Raw genomic sequence first — 25,935 nt, 5'->3', positions numbered from 1 at the left:
TTCAATTCTCGTCTCGCCTCGCCGATGGAAAACCACCTTTATACGGCGATTTCCAAGTGCTTTCTGTGTAATTGCCGCCTACTGCTTTTCAACAGAGAAATATCAACAAGAACGTACTGATAAAATTCAGTGATTTATATTGGAAGTTTAATATTGAATCACCATAAGCACTACAGCACAAAAAAAGTAGTGATATTTTTGTGTGCGGAACTATAACACTGTCCGTGAATGGGTTAAAAACGTTATGTAACAATAACAACAGCAATACGAAAGATAGCCCTAAACGAGGAATTTCCATGTACTATCAGGACCAGAATAACGGAATTCACTTCCCAAATTTGTCCTACCGGGAATCGAACCCGGGACCTCCGCATCAAGCGCCCAGTGCAAACCGTTGAGTGCCACCGAGGTCGGATATTACAAGCAGGGCTTATGTACCACAATCTTTTCGGATCATTACGTGAGGGCCCATACTCAGTAGAGGGTTCGATAGTTACCTGGAATAGGGAAGGCACGTTTGGTTGCAGCACGAAACCGGGGCAGAGCAGCATCGAAGCTAGTAGCGGCGTAGGCAGCGCGGCGAGGCGGCTGAGAGCGCAAGTCACACGTCCATTCACACTCACCTCCGCCTCGAGCAACCCCGCTGCTTTCTTCAGAAGACTACTGAGCAGTGGGCCTGATTGGAATATCATAGACTTATACAGGATTATTCGTCAAATACTAACAACCTCGCAAAACCGTGTTACTGACACCATAAACAACTTACGTTCCATGACTTTTAATAATGACTTTGGGACAATATTATTTGATCCTCGAGAGAGAGAGATATAATTGATCAATTGTAAATGTTACTTTTTTCAAATAAATCGGACACATCAACACTTTCAAGTATACGCGCCGCAGACGTGCTGTAGTGAATCGATTCAAACGCGCGCAAACATCGCGTAGCAAGCAAAAAACTTACATACTACATTGGAGTTTACACTTCAAATTTCATATACTTGCTTCATTTCAAAAGATACTAACTGAAATTAACAAACAAAACTAAAATTGAAACTATCTCTTAACAAAATGCGCGATTACATCGCGTTTACCGTGCCGCCGTAAACGCGCGTCATCGGCGTGTATACTATTACACAGTGTGCATAGGCTCTTAATGTAATGTACATTCAATATGTTTATGTGACTAATTTTTGGTCATTATAATATACTGCAACTCAAAATACACGAAATTCAAGATTATAACTATTACTGAACGTAAAATTTGATTCTCTACACGCCAACGAAAACGTCGTTCAAATATTGTAAGAAATAATTAAAATATATCTACTCAACTCAAGAAGATACATACTTCATGTGAGCTAATTCTGGACAACAGTCCTCCTACACAAAAAAAGAAATTATTTTTTCCCGTTTATTTTTAAATATAGTAGGAAATTGTTTAGGTATCTGTAATAAACTTTAGGCCACATATAATTTTTTTTATTTCCACGGAAAGAGAGTGATTAATTTTTCAGACTCTGAAAGAAAATACACTTATTGAGTTAACAGTGCTATGTATAAATAGTACACAAATATAGCAGACCGGCTTAAACGGTGTCACATTGTCAAAATCCATAATTTTTTGCCTGCTTTTGAGAAAATAAAAATGACGCAAAATTATAATAAGGGCGCATTTATTGGACGCGAATCCGCGTTGCCTCCGCGCAGCGACCGCGTGCGTCTAACTGTCATGGCAAAATACGCTCTATTTGTTTAGCTTTTACGTTTTAATTTAAATGATCGTTCCGGGCACGCGGGCTGGCCTGCCTTGAACTTTGTCTACGCGGCGGCCGTGCGGTAATTTTATTGAGAGGAATTGTAATGTTGTTGCATAATAAATATAATTCAGATTCGCCATTAACGTACATGAAGGCGTGGTAACTGGGCAGTCGCCGCGCGAAAACTTCTCGTGTAACTGGGCGCTCACGGTCATTATATCAGTAAGCACTCTTTTGACAATGTGTCGTTCAAATATTTATTCGAAACATTCCCGTGGCATTGTTATTTGTCACGTTTGCCATTTTTGAGTTGTTTCATTGAAGTCGGTGTGCGATATTTTGAAACAAATGAATCAAAACTAGACGTCTCTTTGTTTTTGTTTTATTTAATTGCTGATTTTGTTTCTAGTTAATACTTTACCGATTATTGATTCAGCGCTCGCTCTCCAGCTCCTGACCAAAGGCACTTCGTCATACTCTCTTGCACGCTCTGGTTTCCCGATACTTCTCTTAAAAGCCTCCTCCGCGAACGCCTCAGAATCTTCTCCTTCCTCCGTTTTGTACCTAAAACTATCATAGCCACTACTTTCTCCTACAGACGTCAAACTATCGTGTTTGCTGTCACTGTTCTGATGGTCGTTCGTCCCTTTTTCGGTTTCTCCATTTTCGTTCAACGACGTTAAGCTTGACGGTTCTTTTTCTGAAGTGTCACTAGTCTTCAGAGTATCGTAGCCGCTGGTGCAAACAGATATAAGGCTGTCTTGCTCTTTCCCAGCGTTATGCGCGTCTGTCTCTTTCGTTTCCTTTGTGTTGTTGTTGGTCTCCTTTTTGGGTGTGGTAACGCTGTCGTATTTAGAGCTCCAGTTAGCACACGCGAGCGTTCGTGAGACAATTTCGAACCTTGCGTCACAGAGATACGCGTGGTAGTTGCCGAATAGCGTGTCGTTCGGATTCTGAAATGAGAATGAGGAATTTATTCCACACTCATTGTGGAGGGCGTCCAAGAGTTCTGCAGGTTGTTGTTGTGCTGTTTAAAGGGTCTATAGTCTGTCTTTTTTGAACATGGAGTAAAATGACATTTGTTCGTTACCGCAAGTGTTGCCCGCTTGGAATAGCTAGTGATTGCAGTCGATAAATATTCGACTATCGATTGAATGTTGGAGCTAAACTTGTGTCATTTAAATCATCATCGGCCAATTATTAGTGCAACTGCTGAACACAGGTTCATTTGAATTGTAAATTTTTGCAAGTTCATACATACACTGCGTTTAGAACTATGTCTATGAAAAATACAAAGAGGAGACATATTTTAAAGTTTTGCACTTTAATTAAATATAGATCAAATTCGCGGGTCCTTACTATGTATATGAAAAAAGTTGATTTTGATACTAGTAAAAAAACTGTCAAAATAAGAATAAGCAAGGCAATAACACAAATAGTAATCATTAGAATGTCGTAACATTCACAAAATCTATCAATGAAACTGTAGACAACAGGTTACCTATCAGAAGTCCGAAATGTCATTTTCTTAACTTAACCTAACCTATCCGAACCTAATCGTGTCTTTGCGATAAACATCCAACATATCCTGAAAGAGCAACGGTTTCGCTATAATTCGGTTTTCGGGGTAGTGAAAATTTGAACAAACGTCATTTCGGAAAAAATAAATTCCAGTTTGTGATAGGTTACTTCGACAATAACTGCATAACTATTTAAAATTGTACGAAAACTGAGAATCTTGCAAAGGTCATTTTACTCCGTCTTCAAAAAAGGCAGACAGAAAGAGATAGTATATAAGCAAGTTAAACAGTGAGTTCGTATATGTCCGTATAAGTAATTTAATTACCCCATAATTGAATTTAACCTCCTGGACTAGATTGTTCATAGCGATGTCGCCGTAAACACCGTTCAATCTCCTGTTATCGTCGTCTCTTTTTAAATCAAGTATTCTTCTGCCGCTGAGGGCGAGTTCTTCTACCCATTCTATGGTTTTGTCTAGAGGTCGCGAGCAACATCGTGGCGAGAGACCAAGGAACGCAACAGCAGCTTCTCTGTAGGGTTCGGGCTCGGCGACTTGGTTACGATGGTTCACCATAAGATGGTGCCCGCTCAGTAGGTACTTGTATACAAGCTCTATCATAACGTCTTCACAGTTCAGGTTGATTAGCGTGTCCATTAATGCCAGAGACACGAGAGATAGCTGAAAACACAGAAAGTATATGAAAGAAGTAGTATAATTATTAAACGTGAATGAATTTATTTCAGGATTAAAACTCAATACTGAATTTGACGAACTTAACTCTTAAATATACATCATCGTTCATTATTCTCCAAAGCGGAGAGCCGAAATTGTTAACTAATTCAACCTAAATAATGTCTTTTTTTTTCACCAATTAAATTTGTGATGCTGAATTGATTATTTTCACTAAGCAGATTGGTGATCTCAAAATAACGAAACCGTATTCATTGTTTAAACATATTAACTTACATACTGCCTCTGTGGTCGAACGATTACCATGCCGGACTGCCACGCGGAGGTCCCAGGTTCGATTCCCGGGTCGGGAGAAATATTAGTATGGCCTACATTTATTTCTCTCGTGAGTTTGGGTGTAATTTGTGGTCGTCTATGTGTGTGTCCATGGCACCCGCGACACAGGGTTTCCCTAGTGCGGGGCTATGGAGTGTGTGCGTTATTATATTTCTCGGTTTTTCAATTCGACTGTATTTTTTTATTATTCTTTTTTTTATAGGAAAGTTTCAGTACTGGTAACATTTAAATTTGGAGAAAATAAATAATATTCCACCTCTAAGGGTGGCTAATTAGGGGATGAATTTGGTTTCACATAATTTCCGATAACCGATTTCCTTAAAAAAAAAGAACTTTGGCAAATAGATACAATGCCACGAACTTTTGACGTCGTTTTTTTTTTTATAAAAAAGTTGTAATTGTATCTCACCTGTGAATCGCCGTCAAGTCTCGCGAGTAGAACGTCGATGACACGCACTCCGTCGTACTCGTACTGCATGAGGAAGTGGAGCACAGCTTTGAGGAGACCGCTGGAGGTGGCGCAGCGTAGCACCAGTTCGAGGTAGGCCATCGCCGCGGCCTGCTCCGGAGCGCCACTCTGCAACCGCCCCGCTTTCGTCTACGACCGTGCCGTGTGTTAGTAAGGTCTCATTGCGACGGGTGAATCAAGCATAGCGGTTCAGTGACAGTTTTATGCGCGAACTTTGTCTTTTTGCTATATTTATTTTATTAAACATCATTCAGTTTTTGCTACCATGATATTCATATACGGGGTTATTTTTAACCTTTTGACAGCCACTGACAAAAACTAGTTTCGTGTTATTGTGATTTGACATGTTATGAATTTCCACCTTATATTAAAACAAATTTCCTAAGCCAAAGAAGAACATAACTGAGCATAAAATGAAACTATGAATCCATACTTAACTAGGATATATAAATAATCCAAGGAATGTCTTAATATTTATTTATTAATTTCATTTCATTGACGCTATAAGGTGCCATTGACGTATCAGCCAAATTAATATAAGATTCTTTAAAGCGTCCACGGCGGTCAAAAGGTTAAAATACTAACGGCCTTACAGGACAAGATAACTAACATTATAAACAACAACTTTTGTACCATGACTTATGACAAACCATGATAAAGCTCTTAGTTTTTTTTTGTACTATCTGACACTTTAGATCGTTCTAGATATTTGGTGGTAAAGTAGTAAGTTTAAAAAGTGCAAGTGTCCTCTCCGACGACTCCCGTGTTTAGCACAGACTTATCACCGTTTAGTGCGATCGACGATTGTTATTTTTATTTGATTTTTAGTTCAGGACTTAATCATGTATAAAACATATTTTAATTGTCTACGTCCAAGGTCTCGAAGTTCGCGAAGGGACTTTTAACAAGGTCTCGAAGGGACCATTGCAATACGTTCGAAACGTTGAGCTGATTAAAATATGTTTTACACATGATTAAGTCCCGAATTAAAAATCAAACAACGTGTGAAAATCGAGAAAGTTTAAATCAAAGTATTTTTTGTTGTCTATGAAAGTAAAATCCGAAGAATTTTTAAAAGTTATGGAACAAAAGTTGTTGTTTATGGTCTTAGTAATATCGTCCTGTAGGGATAGCACGATGGGGCGCGACTTGCGCGAGAGCTACTACCATACTCCTGTAGATAATAGCAATATCTCGCGCTTCTATGTGCGCCCTACAGCGAGGTTGTTAGCATTTTACAAATAATCCTGTATATTTTTTTAAAATACTCGCCTATTTTGTTATTATTATGGATGCAAAGACATCTCTTTTAATCCGAATGATCGTTCCATTTGGAGAGCCGCGGTACAAGAACATATAGATCGCTAAAAAGAAATAAAATAAACATGGGACATTGTACTCAATACCGATTCCACACGTACTTAGTTATATTCAGCGTGTATCAACCGGAGACAAAACGGAATGGTCTGCATAACTTTAAGAGTAACAGTAGATCCTTTAAGGCCTTGTACTCTCGTCCTCCGTCCGAAACAATACGCATGATGCGAACGAAGCTTCACACATGACATTGTCTTTTAATTACTTATCTGACAGTAATTGTTTCGGTCGGATGTCGGACTAAGAACGGATAGTAGACCCCCAGACACTGAATAGCCAGTTACGGCTTTTGATTAAGAATTAACTTTACCTTGGACTAAACTCTTTTTATACACTTAATGAGACAAAAAATAAACAGGCAATAATGTCCGCTGTGACGAGAGAAGACACTAAGCAATTGATATCCCTTTTTGCATGATTTAAGACAGTCGAACATTGACCTACCAACAAATGGATGACGGGTCTAATACAAAAACCACGAAAAAATTGTCCGAAGTTAACCTATACCAACGTAGTGACATTTAATGAAATATAAAAAAATATATAAATGAAAATTTTAAATGATAACTATAACACAATATATTTGTTTAGTGAAAATATGATACAAAATCCTGTTTTTTACACTACACCGCAGTAGTTATTATCATATAGCACTCCATGATTGACAACCGTGCTGTCAGTCGAACAAACGTAGACTGTTGCGCGATTGACGCTCAATATCTGATTTCAACGCGAACCCGACGTCCATTTGTTAATAGGTAAATGCAGTCGAAACTTCGTTTTGTCGGAAGATTTGGGAAGCTCTACATAAAAACCGCACCAGTAAGCATTTTGTAACCGAATTCCCACTTAACCAGCAAGTTTTATGGTTTTACAGAAAGTTTCAGCAAAATTTTATGATGAAATTTTGCTTCAAGAGGATTGAAGAATGATTTAGATGACCTTATGAAAAAAGGAACAAAAGTAGTTCCTACGTTTCGTTTTAATAAAACAAGACAACTATATAAGTATATAAAAATTCGAGATATTCACACTGAAATGTTTTAGAACCTGTAGAGTTTTTACGGGTATCGGATTCTTCCAAGATCATTGTTGTGCCTAAACCTAACTATTTTCCATTAAAGTGTATGTGTCCTCTGTTCATTATAGTATTGTACCAATTATTTGCGGTAATATTATGTTTGTTACAACAACAAACCACTTTACCATCTCAGAGAGCCGTGACCATGATCCCATGGTGTAAACATTGGCTTGTTTGAAAAAGCTTGATTTAGATCCGAAAAACTAGTTTTATTTCTAATGTCTAACAATCGCGAAAATCAAATCAGTTTGTTCTTGAAACGCGTGAGACTCGAATCAACGGAAAATATAAGCGGTGCCGGAATAGGAATAATTCATATTCGTTTCAATCCATTTTGAACAAAAAGTAAACAAAAAAGTCACTGACCCGATCATTGACGGTTTAGTGGTGGCCAATAGTAACGCCAACTACAAATCGATTAATTAACAGAATGAATCGTTTTATTTAATTGAGTCATACTAGCGGTTTTCCTTACATAACCTATATAAGCATATTTAAAATTTCAATTTAAGTCCTCCTTCAAACCCTTACACTTAGATACTCGATCGATTGCGATTAAAATGTTCGATTTAATAATCTATTACTAAACTATAATTGATTGAACCGAATGTTTTTTTTCGAACAGCACTATGCAACCATAGGCAAGTCATAGAAGTATAGATGAATTATAACGTCACTTTTGGAATACCATTTTTCAAATACGATTTTACGAAGCTATTCAAATGAATATTGTTGGAAAAAGTTATGACATATCAAGTCGAAATCTTCGAATTATACGCATTGACGTACAATTATATGGACGTCGGGTCCGCGCTAAAAAGTGTCCGCACTTGTAAGGCGCTAAAATCGTATACAGAGCGCGACACTCCGCTTTAGTCTTCATTTGTTCTACGGACAGCGCGATACTGCGATGACATAACAATTTAAATTTCGAATAGGTTGACTTGGGACATTTTTTTCGTGGTTTTTGTATTAGACCCGTCGTCCATTTATTTGTAAGTCAATGGTTATACGTGAAAGTGCTACTTATTCGATTGATTGAGTGATTACTTTAGAATTTTAACCAAACAGGTTTATTTACTTTTTGTTCAAAATGGATTGGAACAGACTGTATAATGTCTTAGAGCGGTAACTCTAAATCATAATATTTTATGTAAATAGTTACAAAATCGAGTATTTAATAGCTTATTAGCTTATAAGGGGCTACAGCCTTAATGAATCAATGGTCAACTCCATCCCATAAAAGTCTACATAATAACAAAAAATTGAACGTCACTCTAGTTCTTGTGCGTTGACACTCCATAAGGGAACGATTGGCATCAACTAAAACAACAACTTATTAACAGTACAGTCAAATCTGACCACTTGTGCTAATTTTGATCGGATTTTTTTTCAGCACCTCTTGTTGGTAATAATTAACAAGGCTTTCGTAGCGACTTAAACTTTTAAAGTATCAGAAATCATAGAGCATGGGACTAGCATATATTCTATAAAAGCGAACCGTCACTAAATCGCTGTTAGTGTGTGCTTACTATAGTGCGCCACACCCGTGCGTGCAATGAAAACCCACAAAACAACAAACACGATATTATTATCACAGCATACGTACAACCCTTGTGGCAGAACGATGATGAGGTTGGCAGTACATAAATAAGCAGTTCCATTTACAAAAAAATAAATAAATGACAATTACGACAATATAATCAATGACATTGCCACAGACATTGTGATGTATGTGTACACTGAAGATACCAATACCAAGCTTACCACAAAGACAATTAGTTGCACTATTAACACATATTTGTTATGTCAGAGTCTAAATCCTCTAGTGAGCTTGCCGTTGATATTCTGGGTTACAAAATACGTATATATAGATCGATTAGAATATCATGAAAATGTTTCCACTTTTTATGACACTTTAACAAATGTCCAACTGATGTTTTTGACAATTTATCTACGAACTACTGCAGCCGTAGCATGGCGGTATATCCCATGCGATATGTGATAAACCTCACATATTCCTCGACATATTTATCGCAGTAATAAAGCTATGTTGCTATTAATTTATTATACATTTATTGTGAATACTGAATCGGTAGTTTCATCCATTCATTTGTTTATTTGATAATGGACTATTGTTATACATTTTGATGAACAAGGACAACGACATGAAATTGCGCATTCTTTGTCAGCAGTTTAAGTTTTATTACGTAGTAAGTTTCTTAATTATTGATTATAATTTAAACTGATGGCTCTATAGCTAAAGCTCAATACATAAATAATAAAAAACGACGGAAAACTTCTCAATTCTTTCAAAATTTGCAAAAGCCATACACAATTTGTGAAAACGTCGGAGAAAAATCAGCTTGGCTTATTTTATAATTCTCTGGGAACTCGTTCTTCTTATCCTCTCAACATTTTCACTGAAAAATAACATAGAACACCTACTAAACAATTTTACATTGCATTAGTTATTGTTTACGTATTTTAAATTAATCTCATGTATAGAACTGTATTATAAATGTTACCACTTTTTTCAATAATTAATATATAACAACCTGTTTCATTATAATATTTCTGTTTATCTCATTTGTCGCACTCAATTTTTAAAATGGCGATTTTATCATTCGAATTTGACAGCTAATTGTGGATAAAATAGTTTTATCCCGACGGCATGCTGTGACTGGTCTATATATATGACAATTTGTTTCAAAAGAGTGTAATAAATTTCTTAGGCATTTCTAAGAAATGTCTTACTACAACACTTGTTGTGAATATAAACTTCTATTTAAACTATAATTATAAATTATATTTAACCTCTTTGAAAGAGACCTTCCCGTGTTTACGGGTGAAATTTCACGTAAACTGGCTTCTTACCATCCGATGCAACTGTGTTTCAATATTAAGTGTTACATTCATGGTATGATCAACATTTCACCTAGAATAAAAGCCTTCACCTTTCAAATACACACAACACGATGAACGATAACACGTGGCTTATATAAATGTAATTAGGACCATAATACAATACGAGACTGAACGCGATGTGCCAGCACACACTCCAAACCATATGTCGATGTTAATGACAACAGTGCCTCAACCATGAGATTACAGTGACATTTATCGCTAGCAACCGCGTAAAATGTTTATGTACAAAATGTTATTTCTTCTTGTAACCTCTACGGGCGTTGTATAATACAACATTGTGAAGTAATAAAAACTCGTGGTAGAGGCACTGTACAATGTTAAGATACTAATAACGTTAAAAATCAATGTCAGCGAGGGCCCTTTTATCACAGGTTGTAAAAACAAATTGTACTTTTATTACATTTTAGTGAAAATAGATTTCATATTATTAATTACGTTTCTCACTTTTCAATTCATTACTAGTTGATAAAAAAGTGTTAGTTACTAAGAACAGTTATTGTTCTTAGGTTAGTAATCAATCTCTCGACAATCTTCGGATATCCGATTGCCCCCGAGTACAAATTTCCATATCTAGAAATTATCACATTTATCATCTATACCCATTGACTTACAAATAAATGGACGACGGGTCAAATACAAAAACCACGAAAAAAATGTCCCAAGTGAACCTATTCGAAATTTAAATTGTTATGTCATCGCAGTATCGCGCTGTCCGTAGAACAAATGAAGACTAAAGCGGAGTGTCGCGCTCTGTATACGATTTTAGCGCCTTACAAGTGCGGACACTTTTTAGCGCGGACCCGACGTCCATATAATTGTAAGTCAATGTCTATACCGTTTATATCTTAATAATTTGAATTCAGAACTACGTAATTTAATCTTGTTTTGTTTTGATTTTGTGAAATATACGGAGCCGTAAAACAACATTTACTCCCTAACAATATACTAAAATTAAAATTTAGCCTAATTCGTAAACGCGCCAATTGCCAGGTTTCAAACTAGGAAATTTCCTGTACTATGAGTACCGGAGCAACGGACACACCCAGACCAGAACCAATTTAGAAAAGTTAATTTCCCAAATTGGTCCAACCGGGAATCCAACACGGGACCTCCTCATCCAGTATCCATAGTGCAAACCATTGGGCCATTTGAGGCCATCAAAACTAAATAAGGAGAAGTAGCTACTTCCAAGTCAATAGAGTACGTCCGATCTGCACCTAATGCAAAGGGCAACTGATAGAAATCCGACGACAGCCGAAACACGAAAATTGTCGATAGATATTAGGGAAATATCAGTTAGATGCGTAAAACCAATGATATTATACTTATAAACACCGTAAAACACAATTAACCAAATATCTATTAATAAGAGCTCTGTAACTTGACTAGGGTCTCTAACTTGACCTAACGACTGCTACCAGGGATATAACTGGGTATGATCGAATAAAAAGCTAAATATTGTAACGGAAGTGCCATTCGAACGAACTCATCTTTTCTAAAATTTTTGTCTTCGTCTCCAAACTCAAGCTTTGACTCTCTTATTTCTTAGCCGGTGGCGTCATTGTTCGTAAAAAAAATTATTTTGTCTGGACAACAGACAGTACTAATGTACAAGTTAAAGGGCCTATCAAGAAAGAACTACCTCTGACATTGCACTTTTAGTAACTGAGAATTTTAACCAATTTGAACCCGTAGAGGGTTGTAAATCAACAGTAATTTAGCGCGAATTTTGAAAATCGCGTTGTAACGAAATCGGGCAATGCGGGGTCGCGCAAAGCGGGGTATTACTTTACATGGTTCAGTAACTTCAATAACAATAATTCTTCAATAACAATATTTGTCTTAAATAACTTAGGCCAAAGTAGTTATCCACAATGACATAAATTATTGAAGCCTTATAAACAAACGAACAAAATTAGTAGTGGGCTTTTAAATTTAAAATTAATGATAACTTTGTTGCGATGGATTATGCATTTATATCTATAAAACAAAAAGAAAACATGTTCAGATTGTGTAAGGTGTATAGATATGTCATGTAGAATATCTAGCGCTAAATTTGTATGTGATATTTTCATTATATCTACATTGGGCGTTTACGTGATCATAAGAAAAATATTGTCAAGTTTGAACACTTCACGTGGCCTTAGGAGGTTACACAATTATGGCAGCCCATCATATATGTAATATGTTTCTGAGTTGTGGGTAAAAAAAAATCACGTGATGATATTGAAGCGGTGTATGATTCGTCGGCTTTCCTGGTCTATTAAATATTTTAAAGAGAAGCCCTGGTTCCAGAAAGTCATCGAGCTCTTAATTTCAAATTATAATTAATGATTAGCATGTGTCCGTGTCGGTTATATACATCGAGTATATAACCAGAAATAGAGACGAAATAAGGGCCATCACTGGCAACTCATCAGGCAAATGGGCCTTATATAACTTTTAAATATCAACTCACGTTAGCGTTGAAATCATAAATTAGAAAGCTGAAACAGTACAGCGCCAACAACAGAACTGTGTGTACGTCTCTCTCTGTATTTACTATAATAACGATAATATCTCTAACAATGGGCGCCTGTTCCATTCGGTGGTGTGGGAAAAACAGCAAAACCTCTAATTACAAAACAAACAGAATCACATTTCATCGGTAATTAAATATGTAATATTTAAATTTTCGTCCATTATATCAAAGCCCATGTTAAACTGGTCATTTTGAAGTGAAACAATCATTGACTTACAAATAAATGGACGACGGGTCTAATACAAAAACCACGAAAAAAATGTCCCAAGTCAACCTATTCGAAATTTAAATTGTAATGTCATCGCAGTATCGCGCTGTCAGTAGAACAAATGAAGACTAAAGCGGAGTGTCGCGCTCTGTATACGATTTTAGCGCCTTACAAGTGCGGACACTTTTTAGCGCGGACCCGACGTCCATATAATTGTAAGTCAATGGAAACAATTGACGAATTCGGGTTGGCCAATTGGAGCGCAGTTGTCATTGTAATGATTTGGCTGAATAGTTTTCAGAAATTAAATGACATTTTGTCTCTATTTCTTGTTATATATTCGATGGTTACACAGGTACACCAACAGCCAAAGGTTATTTGTGCAAGTAAATTAAATGTTTATACAAATCTGATGTTTCTTCACCTGCCATTGCTGAAATAAATACTCAATGGTTAATAACGAGGTCACTACAAGAAGTACGTTTTAATTTAGTAAGGCTACTCGCTTCAGCGGACACGCGCCTCGTGATATTGTTAGAGTGAAATGGGTGTATATGAAATCATGTACAGGAGGTTAATTTGCATTATAAATTGTTGAATTTATTGTAGTTCGGATTAGGAATATAAAATACCGCTGGGCAATAGAGAGTAAAGCGACAAATGAATGCTGGTCAAGTTGTGATTATGGAAACATACAACGTCCTGCAGCCAGCTAGGGGTCAGGTATCTAAGGTCATGAACTGTACATGTCGCCACAGGGATTCTAAAACAACGGAACGGAGGCAACCGCTCTCCTAGTAATCTACCACAGCCTTTATTTCTATGGGATTAGCATCATGCGTATCACACGATTACGACGATAAACAAATACAAAGATGAATGAACCGTGAAAAGTTAAAAGTTACTAATTATGTTTACAATTTTGTGTTTTTTTAATAAATCATAATTTAGACAAAAAAATTATACATATCCCATAATATACACACACCGGCACAATTTAGCGTAACAAAAAAGTGAGAATATAAAATAGTAACGGTTATATATAAATAAGTAAGAATTAGACATAAAGTAGCAATTATATTAACATCTTTTAACATCGTCTGAGCGTTACTCAACCTTTACTTAAAAAAAACGGAATGAAACAAAATGCATTTTTTTTTACATTTTCTGACAAAGTAGAAAAGGCAGAAAATTTAAACAGTATATAGTGTAAGTAGTATGTACCATGGATTAAATTAAAACATATTAAATTTAAAAAATCAACCAAAATTTTCGGCATTCGCTTTCGAACCATTCGACAAACTTATTCTATGCAATTGTATTGATAATGTAAATAAATAAATAGAATTTAAAAAGTAAGTAAATAAAAACAAATGAATGAAAAACACATTTTTCTTTAAATTTTCAAATTAGACGTAAGGAAAAGACGTCTTTGCAAGAACACTGCAGTTTTTTTGTGCGCTTGGTGGTAAGCGACACGCCTGTCCATAATAGTTGCAGTGCCACTCAGGGCTTTAAATCACAAAGATCTCATGGGCACAGCCACTGCGCCTGTCACCCTGTGACATAAATTGTCAAGTCCCATGTGCCTGTAGTTTCACCAGCACCCGTTCTCTTCAAAACCGAAACGTTGTAATGCTCACGTTATTGCTTGGCGGCAGAAATAGGTAAGGTGACAGGACTCCCTGGACGAACTTTTTCACAAGGAGCACTACTGCTACCTTTTTTATTTAAAGATTTAACTAGTGTTTTCCTAAACGTGCCGGTGTGTGTAAATTACAAACACTAACCTTGTTTGTCATCAGCAAATGTCGAAAGTAAAAGTTCTCCGCCTATAAATGATTTCATTTCACCACCATGTTTTATGAAATAAAAACCATCCATTTCGCTTCCTTCACAAAGACAAAACAATCAGCGAATTGATATAGAGATGTCAAATGTGGATATTTTTTCTACAATTCATTATAAAATATAACACACAATCCTATCTACCTAGGTCATCATTATAAGCCTTTAGCAATGTATTGTATAAAGAAACTGTTTAAATTGATTGATTGAAAATTAGTCTTTGAATCTTTGAATTTGAATTTGTGAATGAAAAATTTTATGTGCATAACACAGTGCGGGCAATCAGTAGGTCTCGAAAATTTTCGAAGTAAATAGTTTGAGGTGAAATCAGCGAACTGGCAAAATCTGCCGCATCACCTTGCTATGACCACTAACTTTCATTGATAGAATACTATTATAGATTGTGTAGTTAATTTTTTTGTGCTTACAGGATAATTTGTAAATGTAATAAAACAACTCGTTTGAAAGTCATGTTTGCTAACTGTCATTAGGTACTTCACGTATTTTTAGCAAGTACAAATTAAAATTTCATTCGACAATTAAATTTTCACGGTGTATATGTAAATATACAGGAAATTATACTAAATTTTAAGTCATTCGCGATCGTAAAAAATATAGCACACTTAACATCTCATCGTAATTTCACAATGTACACTGTGCCCACAGCGGGTTTACCCTATCCCGTCCTACTCCATTAGCGAGAGCGTCAAAGATTACCTGCAGCAGCGCCGGTCCCATCACTGGCACCAGGAAGCCTTGATACAGAAGGTCCAGTAGCTGCTTCTTTATGGACGGATGTGCTACCTAAAAACAAATTGATAAATATCATAAACAACTATCTACACAGTGTAATGTTTAAAATACGAACAACCTCGCAGGACTATATTACTAACATCATAAACAACAACTTTTGTTCTATGTTATGTATTTAAATTTGGTAAAAACGCGTATGTCTGAACGTGAGTCCTAGTCTTAGGCCGAATTTAAATTGGACGCTTATGGAAGCGTTGCAGTGGCGCCGCTACTAATTTTCATACAATATTTAGGAGCGCAGCTGCAGCGCCACAAACGCACCATCTTTGCAGACTAGATATACTTCGTTCCAATCCATTCTAAACAAAAATTAAACAAATAAATCACTGACCTGACCATAGACAGTTTAGTGATGGCCAATTGTAATGCAAACTAAAAATCGATTAATTAATTGAATGAATCGATTTGTTTAATTGAGTCATACTAGCGGTTTTCCTTACATGAATAGTAAAAATACATTAATCCATAAAAGCATACATTTAAAATTTCCAAAATCTTAATTTTAAATCCTCTTTCAAATGTTTACACTTACATACTCGTTCCATTGCGATTTAAATTTTCGATTTACCAATAGATTACAAAAACTTTAATTGAATGAACGGAATGTTTTTTTTCGTACAGCACTATGCAACCATAGACGAGTCATAGAAGTATAGATGAAAAATAACCTCACTTTTGAACTACCAATTTTCAAATACGACTTTACGATGCTATTCAAATGAATATTGTTGGAAAAAGTGATGAGATATCAAGTCGAAATCTTCGAAATATACGTGAAAGTGTTATTTATTCGATTTGTTGAGTGATTGCTTTAGAATTTTAACCAAACAGGTTTGTTTACTTTTTGTTCAAAATGAATTGGAACAGACTATGATAAAAATTAAAGCACACACTCAAAGCCCCGCACTTCCCCGTGTCGCGGTTGCCATAGACAACTACAAATTACATACAAAGTCACGAGAGAAATAAATGTAGTCCATATAAATATTTCTCCCGGCCCGGGAATCTATATGCGTGGCTGACCAGCATTGTAACCGGTCACGCAGGCAGTTATGTATGTATGAAAATTAGTAGTGCTGCGGCTGCCGTGACACAGACGCGCTACTGCAGCGCTTCCATGAGCGTCTAATTTGAAGGCGCCTTTATTCTGCGCTCATATCAAGCTCCTGTTCGAGATTTTTCATTACATAAATTGCGCGAAAGTGATTCATACGTGTGTGTGTCTGTCCCTGTGTGTGTCTGTGTGTGTGTGTGTGTGTCTGTGTGTGTCTGTGTGTGTCTGTGTATGTCTGTGTGTGTGTGTCTATGTGTGTCTGTGTGTGTGTCCGCGTGTATCTGTGTGTGTGTCTGTGTATGTCTGTGTGTATCTGTGTGTGTCTGTGTGTCTGCGCGCGTGCGGAAGTGTGTGTGCGTGCGTGCGTGTGTGTATGTGCGTGCGTGCGTGCGTGCGTGTGTGTGTGTGTGTATGTGTGTGTGTGTGTGTGTGTGGTTGTCCCTGTCCCTGTGTGACACAGACACACACTTAGCATTGAGGTGAGGGACTTTACTGGCTTTACTTTAATTTATTCAAACTAAGACCTATGTAAAGATTATTTGAGAATTTATGCATATAATGCAATATAAAATCGACCAACGGTCGATCTGACATCCACAGCGATGAAGAACGAACGAAATGTAGTATGTCCTGAAAACACATACTCTTGCACATTGATCGCTGTTCTACGGATGAGTTTATCAAACATGTTTTACACTTCATGCTTTAGCACTTACGTGTTACGACTACGTGATGAAAATTTAGTGTTGTTTGGTTGATACTACTAAACCTAAGCAAAAAAGGGGTTGTTCATTTATTACCTGAGCGACGGCGTTACAGAACTCCAGCGAATCGATGAAGAGTGTGAGTTTGTGAACGTGGTTGACATCATCGGGCGTCAGCCGGTGGATTTTTTCGTCCAGGGACCGCGGCAGATGTGAGTACAGCCCGCTTAGACCTGAACACAAGTATGCTTGGACTGACTGCATTGTGTATTTTAACCAATATTTAGACGATTATTGGAAATTAATATAACCTAAAAATTCGATGTTTAGATGAATAATCGGTGTCCGATTAGTAATACAAAGACCGAACACTTAGAAAAAGTTTCTTCGATCCGGCTGGATTCGAACCAACGTCTTCTAGCAAACCGTGCCAGATGTTCGAATCCAGCTGGATCGAAGGAATTTTTTCTAAGTGTTCGATCTTTTTATTAATAATTATATAATTAACATCATATGGTGAAACATCGTGACATTCAACAAATTTATTTTCCGTTAAAAATAATAAAGAAATGGCCACTCCATATTTTTGATGACTGAGAGACGAAAAAGAGGGCTTCGAGGAGGCTTTTGCCCCATAACGGAATAAAATGACACTGTAGACATGAGACGAATCTGTTTTTCCCCAGACGGAGAAAATGACAAAAGATTGCCGAGGTTAGAAACTGACCAGTAGCAAGTACGACGCAAGTGTTCCCGGCGAGCATGTACTCCGCGAGCTGCGGACACCGTGAGGACATCTTGGCGCAGAGCAAAAGAGCGTCGCGTGCAGTCGCGCCGGTGCCACATTCGCGGTGCACAGACGCTAATAGCAAGCGGACTATTATGAATCTGAAAGGAAATATTGCATATCGATGGGTTTCTAGAATGCGACGAAGAAAGAACTCATCAGGAAGATGGTTTAAAAACGAATGCGTACGGCGCGCTCGGTCCCTTAGACCCAACATAATTTGCACATTCCGAACTATCCCCTACACCTGAACGCTTCTAGGCACGTTATAGTATATCATTGTTTTAAGGGCGGTAAATGAAGAATTACGAACGAGACTCTATTAGAAGCACGAAGTCGGAGTCGAGGTTCTTAATTCCCGTACCGCCCGCCCTTGAAACATACGTTTTTCATCACATTCGCGAGTAAATAGTATGATTACATGCAGGCTAACTTGACTATAATGCCCCAAATAAAACCTTCGGGCTTTTTCTTCTCATTACAGCCATGGTCGTATAACGAGAAGAAAAAAGATTCGAAGGTTTTATTTAGACTAGAGGGGTTACACTATGGGCGATGTATGAGTAGGTCTCAGGTTCGATTTCCGGTAGCATCAATTTGGAAAATAAACTTTTCTAAATTGTGTCTGATCTAGATGACTGACATTATTATTAATAAAGGCTATAGTAAAATAAGCCTACTTACCAAATATGCAGAATTACTATTCAGTTAACAGAAATTTAATAATTGTAACATTTTTTATAAAAAACAAACTGACTTCAAAAGTTCGTAGAAATGCATTTATTTGCCAAGTTATATTGAAATTAGTTACAGGAAAGTGCACGAAACCGGATTCATCTCTTAGTTGGCCATCCTTAGAGATGGAATATTTCCTTGAAATTGAAACGGAACCAATACTGAGGTACTCAAAAAAAAATCAGTAAAAACGGTTGACAAATCGTGTTATCGCGTAAGAATACAGAGTTATCGCGTAACATACATAAAAAAAATACAGTCGAATTGAGAACCTCATCCTTTTGTTTGAAGTCGGTTAAAAAATCAAATGTGTAATATTTGAGCGTAGTCATTAAATTTCGAATAAATGTGCAGAAACGAAAACCATGTCGGTTTAATAATAAATGCAGTTCGTGTCAATATTAAAGTGACAATCAACATACTCAGCCTGCGATCCATTGTGCGCGTGAGTCGTCAAGAAGAAGAGGTCGACGAACTTCATGTTCTGCATTAGCGCGACGCACAGCTGATTGAGAACTGACACCAGTTGATCTGCAATTGAACGGGCCAATACTCGCTTGTAACTTCAGTTATTTATAACAATTGTCAATCGTCATTGAAGGACAATTGGTACATATTGAAACCTCATGAAAGTAAGGAAAGCTGCCGTTGGACGGATATTTAACGCGTGAGTCTAAAATAACATTTATATTTAAATGCATGATAGATAGGTCAAAATAGATCGCTTTGCCTTAATCTTTAATATTGATGAGATATACTCCAGGACACATAATTTGAGCCATTTTGCATTTTCAAGATAAATGCCTAAGCTTAAAAAATTGTTTGATATAAAACTAACACGTCACGCGCGCTAGACACATGGTGTTCCTGTGCTGGTGAAATTACAGGCACATGGGACTTGTCAACATATGACTCAAGGTGACGGGCCCAGTTGTAGTGCCCCGCAGATCTTTGCGATTTAAAGGTCTGAGTGGCTCTGCAATTCTTATGGACAAGCTTACCATCAAGCGCACGATGTGTTCGTGCCGTCACTTTATATTATAAAAAAAAAAGATGTTGGTACTGTAGCGAGAGTCACATGGTGTCCCTAACGTGCAACCAACCGTTTTCATCCACCATTAAAAAAAATATTAATTTTTTTTTATGTAACTAAGTGACGGAACGAACGACCCAGCACCCTTAACGTTCAAAACCGGAAACACAGTAATGCTCGCATTACTGCTTGGTGGCAGAAATAGGCAAGGTGGCAGTACTACACTAGACTCTTTTACAAGGACCTCTACTGCTACTTAATTTGTTTTACTAAAATCGTTTAGGACACCGTGTGTCTGTAAGACGCGTGACATATTAATGCCATGTGGATGCTGGGTATATAGTAAACGTCATTTCTGTATGTTCATGTTGAAATTTGTGTTAGTAAAACCTGGAAAAACTAGTTTTTGTATTTTAGCCCTTAACCTCCTAACGCCTCGTGTACATCAAAATGTAGATATATAATAGGTGAAGTGACTTAGATTCAGACAACATAATTCCCATGATCACATAAACGCCTTGTGTACATTATAATGAAAATATTGCAATAAAATTTAGCTCTGTGTACTCTAATGACCATGGGGTATGTAGAAAAATACGTCTTCCACACGAAACTGAGGGTATATTTGTTCAGGCCTGAAGCATGTAATTATATTTAGCGAATTTAAATGTGAAACAATCCCATTAAAAATTCATTTTACAACAAAGAATGTTCGTGGGCTCGAACCAAGAGTATTGTATTGTAATTTGTAGTTCATACAACTTACGTAATGTAGATGTTAAGTTACGAAATTATGTATTGGCTTTATATATAAAACTTGGATTGCATCTCAGAGAAAAAAATAGCGGGATTTTGTAGTTTTTCAGATTTTTATCCAAATAAATTTTTAGTTTTAAGTATTATTACGTTGTGAGTTTATTAATTATTTGTTACATTGTAAAATAATGTACCAACTCGCAATATTGCACAATGGAGAGCCTAAGGTGAGATTTATAAAACAACAAGCATCATCGATAGTTGAGGAGATTTTGTATGGCAGCCATTTTGGTTTCGTCATATTGGGAAATCCAAGTGTTGATCGTGGCGGTGGGAAGTTAAAGCGGCCCGTGAGCGTCTCGTAAGTTTTTTGTATTTACAAAACCAATTTTGTAGACAAAGCTTAAACTTAGAAATTTTGAAGTATACTCAAAGTTCGTTTTCAAGGTCAATATCAAATAATTTTTATTTCATAGGTAAGCAAATTACACTTGGAATCGTCACACTACAAATTATACTGTTCATTCGTAAGGCTGATTCCCCCGAGAAGAATGAGCAAGAAACTCTAGGCGTTGCTCTTTGTAAATATACATTTGAATACATTTATCATTACATTATTTCATATAAACACCCTAGATCGAGAATAGCTACCTGTAAGAGCTAACCGGGTCACTACTACGGATTTTTGTCATCCAAGTACACTGAAGCTGTATAATTAACCTTTAGTATGAAGTTTTTGTTTCATCACGGTTTTAGACCTCGTATATGGCAAATTTTGAATATTAATCGGAATGTTATTATCTTATTATAGAAGCATTTAAATGAATTTGAGACTTTTTGAAGACAACTGCCAAGAAGAGCTAGTTTATTTATTATTATATTAACACACTTTCTGCAGGACAAGAAACAAGTTTTATAAATCTCAGCCTAAGACCGTCAATAGGATATTCGTATTGTTTAAAATTTCGCAATTAATGATTTCGCTAAATGCAATAAATATAAATGAACTTCACTAGCACGGATGGTCACAGTGCAGACGTGATAAAGAATTTTATCAAAGGAAATTGCAAGTCATACAAGCAATAAGTGTACGTATATAGTAGTGACAAAAAAACACGTTCACGATTGCATTTGTTTGTGGTTTAGAGCGATATTAAGCACAAATACAATGCTTTTGTAAAAATTATAAAAGAATTATATTAGTGTGTGACGAAGCTTGTGCTCCGTTAGTACATTGTTCAATACTGATCATATCACGCCCTTAGTAATTATTTTTGGGACAAAAATGAACGTGGCACCAGCCCTGTGAGAGTAACGCGTACATACTCATAGTCCCACACTAGGGAAACCTTGTATCGCGGGTGCCACGAACATACACAAAGACAATCACAAATTAAGATATTACACTCAAACTCACGAGAGAAATAAATGTAGGCCAAACAAATATTTCTCCCGGCACGGGAATCGAACCCGGGGCCTCTGCGTGGCAGTCCGGCATGGTAAACGTCCGGCCACAGAGGCAGTTATGAATGAAAATAAAGGAGAATGAATGAATTATTAAATATTCAATATTTATTTTACTGAATATCATTTCGAAGAAGGTTCACAACATTTGGAAAAAGTGTGAAGTCATCAACCCGCATTGCCATGGCCTAAATTCTCGCCTCAGAGGAGACCCGTGTCCAGCAGTGGGACGTATAAATTGTGCTTTTAATATTTTTTGAGAAAATACTCCATTACTTCATCGAACAATCAGAAAAAAATCCTAAAAAAAAAAGATCCAGCTGGACTTGAACCAGCTATGTTTTCGCCAAACCGATTAATCCAACCGTTCCAAAAATTCATAAAAATGGAAGTAAATTAATTTGCTACTCCGCGAACCCAGTGAAGGTGAAATCGTGCAAAATAGATGCGCTTGTGTTGAATACCCTTTCTTTGCATGCAGTTAATTTTTCGACCCTAAAAATTACGTACGCAAAAAAATTATAACACAAATAACACAAGCGCAACTACAGTCACAAACACCACCACCAAATATACCCCAGAAATTCGCTAGAATTTCGTTTCGTTTATATGCTATATAGCTGATGCCAAAATACGACAAACATTATGTTGATATGAAAAACAACGCATTAATTAAATTTGAAATTTTGACGATCTCGGCGGTCTAACGGTTTGTAACGTGGGCGCTGTATGAGGAGGTCCCGACTTCGATGCCGGGTAGGATAAAATTGGGAAATGAACTTATGATTTTGAAAAGAACAAGATTTAATTTATAGTCACATTTACTAACTGCTAACAACAGATTATTATCTATTTTAAAAACGTCAATATAGTGTGTTCTATGAATGGCATGACGCGTGACGCACACGTTGATCCGACCTTAGGCCATGGTCACATTTGCGCTTGTGGCGCGACACGTGATCGCATCGGCATTAAATCACGTCAAGGATCCACCACTTGATGCGAATAAACGTTTCAATTTACTTGAATACGTCACAACTCGCAAGCGTATGAGCATAAGCGTACGAAAAAAAAGTTTTTATTAAATTTGACCAACTTACATGAAACTTAAATCTATCAGCATTAAAAAAATTAGTCAATTTTGTATAAAAAACATTTTATTGACCAACTTCTGCTGTTCCGATTTTTTTCTTCCAATACAATGAAATAATCCTTACATGACACTGAGTCGATCAGCACTAAAAAACTAATAAATTCTGTTCATTTTTATAGACAACTCACACTTGATCAATAAATTTACTGTACCAAAACTGTTTTCACAAAATAAGACTTAATAGTTTCCCTACAAGTCCTATAGTTTCGGATTTCCCCATACTGTCCCATTTTAAAAAACGCACTGTATATATATATATGTATATTATGCATATAAAAATAATTTGTCGCTAAAACACATTCTTTAGAGTAACGATCGCAGGATCAGTTAAAAATATTTTTTACAAATATAGCTTTAGTATACTTCGCAACGCAAGCGCAATTAACATAACTGCGTAATCGCTATCAGTTGTATAGAACTTGTGAGGTGGTTAAATGTCGTGTTATAAACATTACAAGCTTTATAATATATAAACATTGAAATATAGTAAAAATCACACATATTAAAGTCGAAATATTCACTTGGCCAATTTATTTCTGTTCACCAGTATAATTTTGTTCACTTTGCTAGACTATAATCGCTTGCTAAATAAGGGAAACTTTCGCATGTCTAGAAGCCGCCATAATTACCATCATCATATATGAGATGTAACAAGCAGGGGAGAATGATGAGAAAATAATAAATTGAGCTAAAAAATAGATATATTATGTACAACGAACAAAACGTGCGCGGTGACAAAAATTTTTTTAAATGATTTTAATTTTAGTGTTTTTTTTTGTACGACCACCAGACGAAGCGTGATCATTCATTTTTATAACATAGGTGTTATAAAAATGAATGACATTACTTATACATAGTCAGAAATACATATCTTTTCAGAAAGGAATACATTCATTTCCGAAAAATTATACATTTATCTCTAATAACATAATAATAATAATACATTTATTTCGGGAGACCAAAAAGAATATATTTATCTCCCGAAAATAATACATTTCTCTTTAGAAAGGGACACAGTCCTCGCCAGAAATATTACATTTCGCTCCAGAACAAAATACAATTCAAGGTCAAATCGCATATAGCAAAACAAAGCACACTTGTGACACAGAAAAACAATATTCGCCAATGGAAATTTAACGTTAAAAGTTACTTACTTTCTAAGTTCAGCGGTAGCAACTCGTTTCTGAAACCGCTGAGCAGTTTCAAGAGCGGCCTGAGAAAGGGTTCTGCCGCAATGACCTAGAGCAAAAAACGAAAATCATTAATTTTTTTACACATATTATACACCATGAAAATGACCAATCAGAAATTGTAAACAATATTGATGTAAATTGTAAACGAACACAACTGAGCCAAGAGAGATAAGTATTCTTCCTCTATTGAGAGGTCGAAGGTTGAGTTCAATTTTTAAGTTAAGTTTATTTGCGAATATTTTCTAGCGATACGTATACATACTCGCATGTAAGGAACATATTGAGATAAACGCTGTACGATCATTAGAAAATGTAAGTCTCTCTCTAAACCGCATTGAGTTAGCATTGTAGACTATGGCCTGAGCATCGTGCTTAGAGGAAGTCTATGGCCAGCCGTGGGATATAATTATAACCTGTCATGCATCCTACAGATATACGGTGTCCTTAATGATACTGTAGCGACCACCATGCGGTGTCCCTAACTCGAGGGCTGTGTATGAAGTGTGTGGAGGCTCAGCCGTGTCAAACCAATGAGCAATAGAGTTTAATCAAGTGTAATTTGTTTACCTATGAAATAAAGATTTGAGTTTTTTTTTATAATATCAAGCTATACGCCTGTCCGTAACAGTTACAGTGCCACTCAGAGCTAAATTTAAATTTAATAAGTTAAATTATAAAGATCTGAGGGGCACTGCCACTGCGCCTGTCACCCTGAGACATAAGTTGACAAGTCCCATGTGCCTGTAATTTCACCAGCACCCTTAACCTTCAAAACCGGAATGCAGTAATGCTCACATTACTGCTTGGCGGCAGAGAATGGTAAGGTGGTACTTTCCTGGGCGAACTCTTTCATACTGCTACTAAAAATGAGTAGACTAGAGTTTGAGGATTTCAAATACTTTATGTGACATTAGACATAACATCTTACCTGTGAGCTGTAGTGGCTAATGAGACTACCAAACAACTTCAATTGCTCCAGCCGCACCGCATTTTCGAATCTGCAACAAATAAATTGAAGTACAATTGAAATATAATTAATTTTCGATGTATAAGGCGGCGTGTGAGCGGGCCCTTATAACAAGAACACAACATTTACAACTGCTAACCACAAATCTAAATTAAAGTACAATGTATTAAAAGAATATGTGACTGATGGGAGAAATGCATAACAAAGACAGCAATACTGTTTAAAAATATAAATCTATAGTTGAGAGGTAACGAATCTGAGGTAATGAATATGAATATGAACCTGTTATCCACCCCAAATAGTAATTTTAACTACATACGAGTTTTAATGAGGCTCTTAATCATCCAGTATATAACCAGAAATAGAGACGAAATGTCATTTAATTTATTTGAAAAGTAAAGTTCTGCCAAATCATTATTGTGACAACTGCGCTCCGATTGGCCAGCCCGAATTCGAAACAATTGACGGGTATCGTCAATTGTTTCACTTCAAATCGACCAGTTTAATTTAAGCTTTTGCTATAATGGACGAAAATT

General features: G+C 36.4%; 1 protein-coding gene across 4 annotated transcripts in view; it reads right to left on the bottom strand.

Moving 5' to 3' along the window:
• The window catches only part of LOC113239440 (UPF0518 protein AGAP011705), a 43,440-nt gene that overhangs the window by 3,824 nt on the left and 13,681 nt on the right, over positions 1-25,935 (bottom strand). Inside the window, exons 4-14 of one of the 4 annotated variants that reach the window (XM_026476448.1) lie at positions 25,361-25,430; positions 24,394-24,478; positions 19,256-19,364; positions 18,039-18,199; positions 17,408-17,544; positions 15,458-15,544; positions 13,317-13,325; positions 4,718-4,906; positions 3,607-3,960; positions 2,182-2,713; positions 498-676 (exon numbers count right to left, since the gene is read on the bottom strand). In XM_026476448.1, coding sequence (XP_026332233.1) covers positions 498-676; positions 2,182-2,713; positions 3,607-3,960; positions 4,718-4,906; positions 13,317-13,325; positions 15,458-15,544; positions 17,408-17,544; positions 18,039-18,199; positions 19,256-19,364; positions 24,394-24,478; positions 25,361-25,430 — 1,912 coding nt within the window. The remainder of the gene's footprint in view (positions 1-497; positions 677-2,181; positions 2,714-3,606; positions 3,961-4,717; positions 4,907-13,316; positions 13,326-15,457; positions 15,545-17,407; positions 17,545-18,038; positions 18,200-19,255; positions 19,365-24,393; positions 24,479-25,360; positions 25,431-25,935) is intronic. The other 3 variants (XM_026476450.1, XM_026476449.1, XM_026476451.1) reach the window with 3 other exon arrangements.

Source organism: Hyposmocoma kahamanoa, unplaced genomic scaffold, assembly GCF_003589595.1.
Source record: "Hyposmocoma kahamanoa isolate Upper Pololo Valley unplaced genomic scaffold, ASM358959v1 99879, whole genome shotgun sequence".
NCBI lineage: Eukaryota > Metazoa > Arthropoda > Insecta > Lepidoptera > Cosmopterigidae > Hyposmocoma > Hyposmocoma kahamanoa.
This window is presented reverse-complemented; position numbering and strand designations above follow the sequence as displayed.